At 37.6% G+C, this 12,893-nt stretch overlaps 1 protein-coding gene across 1 annotated transcript in view; it reads right to left on the bottom strand.

Moving 5' to 3' along the window:
* Positions 1-1,805: 1,805 nt before the first annotated feature.
* The window catches only part of CNTLN (centlein, centrosomal protein), a 354,792-nt gene continuing 343,704 nt past the window's right edge, over positions 1,806-12,893 (bottom strand). Inside the window, exon 27 of the mRNA XM_010857100.1 lies at positions 1,806-3,139. Within this exon, the coding sequence (XP_010855402.1) occupies positions 3,038-3,139 (102 nt within the window). The 3' untranslated portion in view covers positions 1,806-3,037. The remainder of the gene's footprint in view (positions 3,140-12,893) is intronic.

The raw sequence follows: 12,893 nt of genomic DNA, 5'->3' as shown, positions 1-12,893 counted from the left end.
ATTCTTTACGCTAGACATAAGTCCTTTGTCAGATATTTGTAGTTTGCAAATATTTTCTCCCACTCTGTAGCTTGTCTGTTTCCAGAGCAAGAGTTTTGATGGTTTGATTAGTTTTGATGGTTAAATTCACCAATTTTTCTTTTGTGTATCATGCTTTTGGTGTCATGTATAGAAACTTTTCTCCTAGTCTTGGATCCTGGAGATTTTCTCTTATGTATTTTACACTTAAATGTATGATTCATTTGTGTCTTAAAGTTTAGGTCAAGTGTTTTTTTTTTTCCCCAAACCTAGGGATTTCCAGTTGCTTCAGCATCATTTGTTGAAAGGCTATCCTGACTCCATTGAATTGGCCTATTTTCACAGGTATGTTTTTTGGTGCTCTGTTTTATTCCATTGATCTATGTGTATATTCCTCTATCAGTACCACCCACTCTTTATTAGTGTACCTACATAATACATCTTGAAATTGGGTAGAGTGTTTTCTCCCACTTAAATTTTTCTTTGGGTTTGAATACAAATTTTAGAAGCTTGTCTCCATCTTCAAAACATCTTGCTGTGATGTTGGTAAGAATCGTGTTAAGCCTGTATATCAGTTTGGAGACAGCTGACATCTTTGCTTCTTAACAGGAAGTGTTCTACCTTCAATCATTAAGCATACTGTTAGATGTAGGCGTTTTTGAGATGTTCCTATAAAATTGAAGAAGTCCCTAGTTTTCTGAGGTTTTTCTTTTCCATGCATGAGTATTGAAATTTTCAAATGCTTTCCCAAAAGTTTCATGGTCACCTGATAGTTCTTTAGTCTATTAAAATAACAGCATGCACTGACTGATTTTTGAATATAGACCATCTAGATCTTGCATCTTCTGACCAATATCCTTCATGAAAAATTCTAAATAGAATTTAAGCAAATTTGCGTTAGTTTCCTATTGCTGCAGTCACAAGTCACCACAAACCTAGTGGCTTAAAACAGCAAAAACTTAATTTCCTGCAACTCGAGGTATGCAAATCGGTTTCACTAGCCTAAAGTCAAGGTGTCAACAGTGCTGTTTCTTCCTAGAGGCCTGGCATACAATCCCTTCCCTTCCCTCTTCCAGTCTCCAGGAACTGCCTACATTTTTTTGGTTCATGGCCTCTTCCTCCATACGTATAGCTATGGGGGTAGCATCTTCAAACTTCTCCATCCCTCTGCCTCTGCAGTAACATTGCTATCTTGACTCCTTAGAAGCCAGTGGGTCCCACCAAATAAATCAGGATTATCTCTCCACTCAAGATCTGTAATTACATTGCAGAGTGCCTTTTGCCATAAAAAAGTAACAAATTCATGGGATTCTCCAGGCAAGAATACTGGATGCGTTGTCACACCCTCCTCTGGGGAGTCTTCCTGACCCAGGGATCGAACCTATGTCTCTTATGTCTCCAGCATTGGCAGGTGGTTTCTTTACCACTAGCGCCACCTGGGAAGCACAGCCTAGGTATAATGTCATATAATAAAGATAATGCCTTGCCACTGAATAGCAACATAATACACACTTTACCTTAAAAATGCGACAGTTGACAGTCATTTCCTCTTCTTGTTTTTACATGGTGGGCATCCACTAGCATTAGAAAAAGTACAGTTATGGTAGTATTTATGGTACTCAAAATGCTGTCAAGTTGTAACTGTATCACTGTGGCTTGCAGTGTGCCTACCAGTCCTGCAAAGCGGTGAGCACACTACATCAAGTCTCTGCTGCAACTACTCACCTGAACTACTGTAGTGCTAAGGCGGCCATAAACAATACAGAAATGAATGAGCATGTGTTCCAATTAAACTTTATTGATGGACATTAAAATTTGAATTTCATATAACTTTTACATGCTATATAGTTCTCCTTTTGATTTTTTAAAAACATTTAATAATAACATGAAAATCATTCTTAACTTACTGTAGGCTATGCAAAAACAGGCGGTAGGCCAGATGTGGTCTGTGAGCCATAATTTGCCAACTCTGCCTTAAACTCATGGGACCTATATATTTCAAAGCAGGGAAGGAGGAATAGCAAGAACATAAATAAGTGAAGAGGTAAAAGTTACTTTTGTGTTATAAAGGAAATTAAATAGCAAGATGACTAGGGAATGCTTAAGGAAATTTGTAAATGCAAACCTGAATGATATGCAGGAGCCAGTCATGGGAAAGTTAAGTACAGAATATTGGAGAGAGAGAGAATACAAAGGCAATGGCTGGAGACAGGCAGGTTTGGTGAATCGGAGGAAGCAAAAAGTTAGGTGTGGCAGGAACATAGGAAAGAGGGGAAATGACCAGGGAATGTTTGAGAGTCTAAATAAGGATGACCGTTGTTAAGAATTTAATTAGCAGACTTGCGAGGACTAGTCTAATTAATGCACTCGGTTTGTAGCCCTTGCTAATTTATATGACCACACAAAATATTGTGATTTTAAAAAAAACAGAGAGAGTGAAGGAGAAGATGTTTTTATTTTTGCTGAATTGTTCTAGGAAAATACAGTATCTCCTATATAATCCAGTAGACTGAGAACAGATACAATTGGACTGCACCATTTATTTCATTAAATGCTCACTCTTCAGTTGTAATGCTTTGCTTTATATTTGCTTTCAATACAAATGTGTTGCTTATCAGGTGATTTAGAGCATTTATAGCAGCTTTATGTAAAAAGTATAGTTTCTTAAAAAACTCAACATTAAGGCTTCAGTTTAAACTTTTTTCTTTGATAATTTGTATATGCCAAGCTTGTTCTAATTTCTTGTAATGTACTGGAAGGAAAACCATTTTCAAGTTTGCATTGATTTGTGGCTATATTTGTATTCAACAATCAAATGTGACACTATTTCCTTTTAAATGGCTATGCACTTAATTAGTTTCACTTGTTCAGCAATTAATTGGTTTCAGAGACTTCTTATTTTGGTATTGACCCTGACTATTGATAGTTGGAGCAGATATTATATCAGGACTGCAGTGTATGTTTTCTGATCACACCACATAAAGTTTTCACATCTGAAAAAAAGTTCTCAATCATGATATCATCTAGTATCTTTCATAACTGTAAAATATTCTTCAACTAGTCTCTTTTTTTCATTTATTTTTTCCAGTATTGCTTCTAGTAAATATGTGGCAAAGGGAAGCTGTAAAAGAAACAGAAAAAAAAAAGATGATCAAAACTCTGTATTTTCTTCAGTTCAGAAACATATACTAAATATCATTAAACCATTTGAACTGAGCTATCTGCAAACTCTGCACCCATAATGGTACCCTACTGGGTCTCTTTTCAACTGATCTTGCTGGTTAGTGTGGGTAATTTTGTCTTTTATAATAAAAATGATACAGGAGCAGAAGTAAAATGAAGAAAGATAAACGCCTTATTGAACAATCCATGGTTTACTGACCGTGTTAATGTTGTAATCTGCAATACAAGCAGCTGAGCCATTTATCTTCAATCAGTTGATCAATAGCAGGCTACAGCCCTCTCTAGGGCCCACAGGCCCACAGAAGTAGCACTATATGTTCATCACTCATAAGAGAGGGAGAGCGAACTATCAATATACTTGCCTGTGTTACAGCTGAACGTCTCGAGGATTGTAGGGTGAAATTTCAGAGGAAAAAAAAATGGCAAAAGTATATACATTGATTAAGTTGTTATAGAAAAGTTTATTTGGCATATCAAAGTGTAATACACATGTTGCAAACTGCTGAGTTTATGAAATGTAGAGTACATTTAAAAATTTAATAATTTATATAACATTTCTGGTAAAGTTTTATTGTTCCTGGGCTTTATTGAGTTGCCTGTAGAACTCATAACAATACACTTATAGGTGACAAGTACAGGCAAATCTGAAATGTTCCCCAGTTGCCACCCAAAGCCATACTGACTTTCTTTTATCCTGCTTCCCAGCTATCTAGTGTCATGCAAGAGATTTGTAACAATCAAGAAACTCATTAATTCAGTTTTTGGAATTGTCCTTTTGATTAACCAGGGAAGACTACTTTTGTCTCCCTGAATAGAATAAGGACACTTAAGCCCAGCACCCCTTCCCTACAGAGGTGTACAGTCGGGCCATTCTAGGACAGCCACTGCAGCGTCGCTGGTCAGCACCCAAACAAAATCAGCCCAGTACCCTCCGTGTAAATTGCTCAGTTGTGCTCAGATCGCTGTGCTCAGCCACAGTGATTATAATTAGCTAACCCCAGCATAATGGTTATTTTCTGTATTCAAACTGGGAAAAAAAGAGAAAAGACTGGCCAGTGGTGGTGAAACAACAGGCCAAAATGGCGCAGACTGTGTAAGCCATGAAGAAAACACAGAGACCAAAGCTGGTCCATAGAATTTCCTCAGATCCTAAATAGCTTTCTAGTTTATACTCTTGAGTCTCTGTAAGGAGACACTATCTATAGTCTATGTAAGGAGCTTCACACATTTGTCTTACTTAAAATTTAACACTAAATAAAGTATAAGATACAAAAATACCATATTTCTTCACTTTTTAAGATACAGGTGAATATAAGATACCCACATTGACTTAAAAACAACTTTTTCTGGAAAAAAAGGAATCTACCATATTAAATATACACAAATTTGCATATGTATTTTAATTTCAGAAATGTGAAAATGTGGGAAAATGCATCATAGAATCAAGGAACAAGAATATGTTAGATTTCCTTCTGGAAGATAATGATACAGCAAATCCTTACTTTGAGAAAACTGCCTTTCTGGGATGCATAAAAGTTATACATATTTGCCAGTTTTACAAATGAGATAATTCTCAGGGCATTAATATTAGATGTTAAAGAAATACACACACACACACACACACACACACACACACACAAAGGCAAAACTATCGGGTAACTTTGTTTTGCCTATGGCCCTCAGTACTGTATGCAATCCAACAAAAAAGGAAACAAACACGATGAGAATACCCTCCCATCTCTTCCTGGTAGAGCAAAAGCAGAAACGAGTATTTTAAAAAGTTGTTCTAAAAAGTACAAGTTGTTCTAAGAAAAAAGAGTTCTCTGAACAAGTAAGTGTGGGAAACAAACCAAAGTTTAAATGTTATTTTATTTCTGGATCTCTTAGAGACTTTACTATGCTAATGCACTGTTTCTTGCAGAGGGCAATGTATACCCTGTTTCTAAATTCATGGTCCACACTTTTCTCATAGTCTATTTATCATGTGGCACTGATGGCCCATGGAACACACTCTAGGAAGCGTGCTGGTTCTACGATTTCCTATATAGTGATGTCACAAGCACTTTTACCAGGCCACAATGTACTGACATTAATTATCTCATCTGCACATTTCATTTTCAGGTTAAAAACTCGGCCTAGTTTTTATTATCTTGCAATCAGAACAATTTTCAACATGTCATGTACTTGAACATTTGGCTTCCCTCTAAAAATAGTCTAATAAGAGTTTCTCTTCCAGGAAGCCTCCAAGGTGGAACAAGAGGCCCATTGACTAATTTATTGCTAATAACTCTTATATTCTCTTCCTTTGGCTCCCAATAAAACGAAAAGCCCCACAGTTAAACACAACTGTTTGAATTGTGTCTCCTAAGCTTTGTATAGAGGCTAACACTTGATGAAGTTCAAGAAGCAGCCTATCCTTTAATCAAGATGCCCAATTTGTGTACATCCATCTCCCCTTGTAGGTTCTTTCTATTTTTCTCTACAAATAGGTCAGAAAAAACCTTTACAATAATTTCTCTTTATATAATAAAGAGAAAAGCTCATAATATCTCACAAGGTTGTTGGAGATTAAGTGCAGGTTGGGAAGATTTCCTGGAGAAGGAAATGGCAACCCACTCCAGTACTCTTGCCTTGAAAATCCCATGGACGGAGGAGCTTGGTGCAGGCTACTATCCATAGGGTTGCAAAGAGTCGGGCACGACTGAGCGACTTCACTTATTTCATACAGGCAGCGTAAGAGTCTGTTCTTTTCTCCCTCAGATACAAAAAGAAAGCACAACTCTTTTACTGACAGGATTTTGGACTTGGGTTGAAGTGGCAACCTGACTGGCCAACAGCAAAGCTCTTTTCTCCCTTGCTCCACCATATGTATAGGTGAAACAACAAGCCTGCAGAATATGCTGTCTTGGGTTTCATCTCGGAATGTGCTGGGGCCTACGAAGTCCACAAAGTCTGCTGGGCTTTCTGCATAATTTCCTTATCTCTTTTGCATAAATATAGAAATGACCGTCTTAGTTATGTTACTGCAGTTACACAGGCTTGAACTCTTCAGCACAAGGAGAAAAATGGACAGGGGAAGAGCTGATACTCCGTAAGATTTCTTGGAATGGAAATTTAATTAGGACATCCAAACAACCGTGAGTTTTACTTGGTCTATACTGTAATCTTTCTTTAAAGATTAACTAACGTATGCGTTTGTTTATTTTTGACTGTGCTGGTTTTCCTTTGCTGCATGTGGGCTTTCCCTAGTTGCAGAGAGTGGAGGCTGCTCTCTAGTTGCGGCGCCTGGGTTTCTCACTGAGACGGCTTCTCTTGCTGCAGAGCACAGGATCTAGAATGTGAGGACTCAGTAGTTGAGGCACATGGGTTTAGTTGCCTCCATGGTAAGCGGAATCTTCCTGGACCAAAGGTTGAACCTGTGTCCCCTGCACTGGCAGGCATATTCTTAACCACTGGACCACCAGGGAAGTCTCTATACCATAGTCTTGAAGGGGGTCTTTCTGGTTGTTCTGGCTGTCCTTGTTGGAAAAGATGACTTCTCTTATGGGAAACACTTCCCCTAACTTCACACAGATTTTAGGCTTCTCTTACATGTAAATGACCACAGATGTATGCCAGTGATAGAACTTCATCACTCACACTTACAAAGTATGACTTCATTTAGAGGCATTTCTGTAGAAATGTAAGATATGACTGATACTTGCAGATGCTGGAGAGCTACATTGGAAGAATAACAAAGCCTCAAATCTATAACTGTGAAACACACAGATAGTTTACAGCATCGGCATGAACTGGGAATGTGCTCTCAATAGTATAAAATTGAACATTTTTGTGTTGAAAGAAAAAGACTGAAGTAAGGGTATCTTTTTAAATCTAAAGGGCAAGATTAACAATTTTTTTTAATTTTATTTTTAAACTTTACAATATTGTATTGGTTTTGCCAAATATCGAAATGAATCCGCCACAGGTATACATGTGTTCCCCATCCTGAACCCTCCTCCCTCCTCCCTCCCCATACCATCCCTCTGGGTCATCTCAGTGCACCAGCCCCAAGCATCCAGTATCGTGCATCGAACCTGGACTGGCGACTCGTTTCATACATGATAGTATACATGTTTCAATGCCATTCTCCCAAATCTTCCCACCCTCTCCCTCTCCCACAGAGTCCATAAGACTGTTCTATATATCAGTGTCTCTTTTGCTGTCTCACATACAGGGTTATTTTTACCATCTTTCTAAATTCCATATATATGCGTTAGTATACTGTATTGGTGTTTTTCTCTCTGGCTTACGTCACTCTGTATAATAGGCTCCAGTTTCATCCATCTCATTAGAACTGATTCAAATGAATTCTTTTTAATGGCTGAGTAATACTCCATTGTGTATATGTACCACAGCTTTCTTATGAATTCATCTGCTGATGGACATCTAGGTTGCTTCCATGTCCTGGTTATTATAAACAGTGCTGCGATGAACATTGGGGTACACGTGTCTCTTTCCCTTCTGGTTTCTCAGTGTGTATGCCCAGCAGTGGGATTGCTGGATCATAAGGTGGTTCTATTTCCAGTTTTTTAAGGAATCTCCACACTGGTCTCCCTAGTGGCTGTACTAGTTTGCATTCCCACCAACAGTGTAAGAGGGTTCCCTTTTCTTGTTTTCAGTTTGAAAACTATTACCAAATGGTATTGTTTTCAAAATAAAAATTGACTTTAATCCAGCTGAGTCATACTCAAGTAAAGATATTACATGTTATTTATTATACTTGCTTTTAACAAAGATATGATTCAATGAGATTTTGAGAGTTTAGTAAGAGAGACTGATATAGTTTGATAATTATAAAATTAAAGGTGGAAAATTTGGTATAAATAAATATTTGTATGGTTATTCAGCTATCTTGTAATTAAAAGACTGAACTTCATAAAATAACCAAGCATGGTATGAGAAACAATGATTTATTTATAGTTTAAAACTTGCACTTAATTATAAGCTAAGTTTCCTAAATATTGCTTATATTTCTGGCACATATCTATCTACATACTTATCTATCTTAGAGTGTCACTGAATATTGAAGTCTGTGTCTGCTCTTCTTTGGTAAAAGCTATAACTTGTTTTCCTTTCACCCCCCCCCCCAATTTTTTATAGTGGTAAAATGCGCAAAACATAAAATTTACCTTTTACCTTTAATGACATATGTCTTTTTCCTGGTATCATGAAAGTAGGCCTGAGATGGTTAAATTTAAAAAAAAAAAATCCCAGTAAGGCTCTGAATGGAGAATTTTTAACTCTTGCAACTTCAGCTGGATGTGAGGAGTGAGTGTGTGTGGGTGGCTGTGTGTGTTTATGTGTGTGGAGAGAGTGAGCATGGGAGTTCGCATGTATGTGGCATGTTTTAATTATGTTGTAAGTGCAACACTGAACGCAACAGAGTAAAGGTCTTCAAGGACATTTGTTGTAAAGAGAAACTTTCTGGTAACCTTCAGGCTGGAAGTTATTCTATTTACTAAAGCCAGGGAGATTTATAAAACCTTCCCACTGCTGTGTCACAAAGCATCTATAGAAGGTAAGCATATTTTGCAGAAAGGGCACAGAGGAAAGAGCCATTTTAAATTTCAGCATTTGTAAGATCTGAAGCAACCTAAGAGGAAGAGGGATATTTAAAGGCAAATAAAAACCACTGGTCAAAGTCTGTACTTTAAGTTATCAACAACCCAAGGCAGGATTTTTGATATGGCTCCCATACAAGAAAGTGATCTACACAAAGTAGATGAAAACTGCCTGAGTGAAATCTGGAAAACTAAATCAGGACACATTTTCTAGCCATTCCTGGATAAGGGTTTTTGAAATATAAATCCTAGTAAAGAAGCACATTGCAGTTTTAACTGTATATTACTTGCTTTGTATAAGTACACATATTTCATTATACATACCCATAATTCCGTTCAAGTTTGTTGAAAAACTTTCATAGTTTTTATATTTTATCTGTTTATTGTTCTCCATCACCAGAAATATTAGCTCCATGAGGACAGTGATTTTTGTCTCTTGTTCACCACTATATCTCCAAACCTGAAATGTGGTAGACACTACTGCATGAATTACCTTTCATGCAGTAGACACTTTGCAACATGTTTTTAAAATGCCTTCCATAGCTTGGGTTCAACTTTATCTCCACTAATTCTTTCCATGGCCTTATAAACTCACAAGTACATAAGATGGTTTCAGGTATTATTAAGGCCTGAAAACAAAACTAAATGACCTTTTCTATAATTTCAATTTTGAGGATCAGAATGGACAGAACAATTAAACAATGTCTCTTAGAGGGCAAATGTAAATAACTGACTCCTATCTGTTTGCATATAGGAGGAAGTAATATCAATTAGAATACTATAGAGGTACAGCTCCTTCTGTGCCAACTGAAAGGAAACCTATTAAATATGAAGTTTAAAAATTTATCTCATTTATTCATAGTTATGGCCAATGGACAGAAATTCAAATTCAAATGCATTTAACACAGTCTCTGCTAATGGGGGGTAACACGGCATATGTGATATAATAACTTTATTGGATTTACTTTTAAAGGTATTCTTTTTATTCTTTGTTCACTGTCTCATATTAAGGGATTCATTTTTTAAATGGAGACATAATTCACATAACATAAATTTCTCCATTTTGAAGTGTATAATTCATTGGTTGTACACAGCTGTACAACCATTACTTTCGTCTAATTCCAGAATGTTTTCATCTCCCCCAAAGAAACCCTGTACCCATTAGCAGTCACTGTTCCTCTGCCCCCATTCTCTGGCAACCACTAACCTACTTTGTCTTGATTTGCCTCGTCTAAACATTTCATATGAATGCAATCATACAATAAGCTGCCTTTTGTGTATGGCTTCTTTCACTTAGCATAAAGGGTACAAGGTTCTTCCATGCTGTATGATGTATCATCATGTCATTTCATGACTGAATAATATTCCACATATGCATATAACATGTTTTATTTATTCATCCGTCATTTGACAGACCTTTGGACTCTTCTACTTTTGAGCTATTATGAACTACTGAGCACTATGAACGTTTATGTAGAAATTTTTATATGGACGTATGTCTTCACTTATCTTGAGTAGATACCTAGGGATGGAACTGCTGGCTCACATAATCTCTAGTTTTTAACTTTTGGAGGAACTGCCAGACTGTTTTTGACAGGGGTGGCATCATTGTACATTCCTACCAGCAATGTACAAGGGTTCTAATTTCTCCACATCCTCACCAATGCCTGCTATTCTCCTCCTTTTTGATTACAGCCATCCTCCTGGGTATGAGGTAGTATCTCATTTTGGTTTTTGGTTCGCATCTCCCTAAAGGCTAATGATGCTGAGCATATTTACATGTGCCTAATGGCTATCTATATATATTGTTGTAGAAATGGCTATGAATAGTCCTGAAGGTCTGTTTCTTTTCTCTTGTTGTTGAGTTGTAAGAGTTTGAAATGTGTTCTTAAATGGTTAGATTTCACTGAGAAATGCCAGACAGAAGGCTTGGGTGAACTGTGAAGTCCCTGAATGAAAAACTGTGAGTCCCTGAATGATGTTACCTACTAAATGTGAGTCCCTGACATGTTACCTACTAAATTTTTTACGGCTTCAGACACTGACATCTTCTGTCTACCAAATCTGATCTACCCCTTTTGTTCCCTAAAACTCTTAAAGGTATCATCATCTTTCTCCTCATATAAGGTATTAAACTCATCTCTCTTTGGTTTCTGCTTTCTCACCCCTTCATTTAATCTCAGTCCTGCTATGTGATTCAGAGACTACAAAATGGGTCATATCTATCTCGTCCTTCCTATTTTTTATGGTGAGGACACATGCAAGCCCCTACTGGCTTTGTCTAGACTGCCTTCTTGCTCCTAGTCTCTTCTCCCTCTAAACCATCCTATACATTGATCTTGTGCAGCTTTCTAATGCACAACTCTGATTGCATCCCCTTCCTGTTCAAAGGTTTCCATAGTTTAGTCTCAGCCAACTTTTCTTGTTTCTTTTTTTCCTCCCACTTCCTAAAATACAGAGAAAACTAATTTTGGAAGGTTTTTCCACCCTATTATGATCATTAATTTGCTTTTTTGTCTCTGCCATTAACTGTAAGTTTTAAAAGATGTAATAATGCAGAAGAGGAATTAATACAAGTAACTCTTCAAAGAAATTAAAAGGCAGCTGTGTCATAGAAAATGAAAGTAGATATAAGAATGACTTTTTTCCAGTATGACTCTTACTACTAGAAATCTGTAAGGACAAAAGTTGGTGCTGATAAAGATCAAATACTTAAAATTACCAATTGTATCAAGACCACTTGATGGAAGGACATACCTTTGCACTCTGTGTTAAATATAGATAAGTTAAGGCTCTAGACCTTTTAATTCTCACTCACTCCTGGCTAACAGTATCAGAAAGTATTACATTTTTGTCCAGGTCCATATTGTCACATGGTATCTCAGTTCAGTTCAGTTGCTCCTTCGTGTCTGACTCTTTGCAACCCCATGAATTGCAGCATGCCAGGCTTCCCTATCCATCACCAATGGCCGGAGTTCACCCAAACTCTTGTCCATTGAGTTGGTGATGCCAACCAGCCATCTCATCCTCTGTCGTCCCCTTCTCCTCCTGCCCCCAATCCCTCCCAGCATCAGAGTCTTTTCTAATGAGTCAACTCTTCGCATCAGGTGGCCAAAGTACTGGAGTTTCAGCTTTAGCATCAGTCCTTCCAAAGAACACCCAGGACTGATCTCCTTTAGAATGGACTGGTTGGATCTCCTTGAGTCCAAAGAACTCTCAACAGTCTTCTCCAACACCACAGTTCAAAAGCATCAATTCTTCGGCACTCAGCTTTCTTCACAGTTCAATTCTCACATCCATACATGACCACTAGAAAAACCATAGCCTTGACTAGACGGACCTTTGTTGGCAAAGTAATGTCTCTGCTTTTGAATATGCTATCTAGGTTGGTCATAACTTTCCTTCCAAGAGTAAGCACCTTTTAATTTCATGGCTGCAATCACCATCTGCAGTGATTTTGGAGCCCCAAAAAATAAAGTCTGACACTGTTTCCACTGTTTCCCCATCTATTTCCCATGAAGTGATGGGACCAGACGCCATGATCTTAGTTTTCTGAATGTTGAGTTTTAAGCCAGTTTTTTCACTCTCCTCTTTCACCTTCATCAAGAGGCTTTTTAGTTCCTCTTTACTTTCTGCCATAAGGGTGGTGTCATCTGCATATCTGAGGTTATTGATATTTCTCCCGGCAATCTGGATTCCAGCTTGTGCTTCTTTCAACCCAGCACTTCTCATGATGTACTCTGCATATAAGTTAAATAAGCAGGGTGACAATATACAGCCTTGACGTACTCCTTTTCCTATTTGGAACCAGTCTGTTGTTCCATGTCCAGTTCTAACTGTTGCTTCCTGACCTGCATACAGGTTTCTCAAGAGGCAGGTCAGGTGGTCTGGTATTCCCATCTCTTTCAGAATTTTCCACAGTTTATTGTGATCCACACAGTCAAAGGCTTTGGCATAGTCAATAAAGCAGAAATAGATGTTTTTCTGGAACTCTCTTGCTTTTTCCATGATCCAGCGGATGTTGGCAATTTGATCTCTGGTTCCTTGTACTTATTAGTCATCTGTATATCTTGGGAAGATGTCTATTTG

This window comes from Bison bison, unplaced genomic scaffold (genome assembly GCF_000754665.1).
Source record: "Bison bison bison isolate TAMUID 2011002044 unplaced genomic scaffold, Bison_UMD1.0 scf7180017864376, whole genome shotgun sequence".
NCBI classification, from domain to species: Eukaryota; Metazoa; Chordata; class Mammalia; order Artiodactyla; family Bovidae; genus Bison; species Bison bison.
Note: the sequence above shows the minus strand (reverse complement) of the source record. Positions and strands in the feature narration are given on the sequence as shown.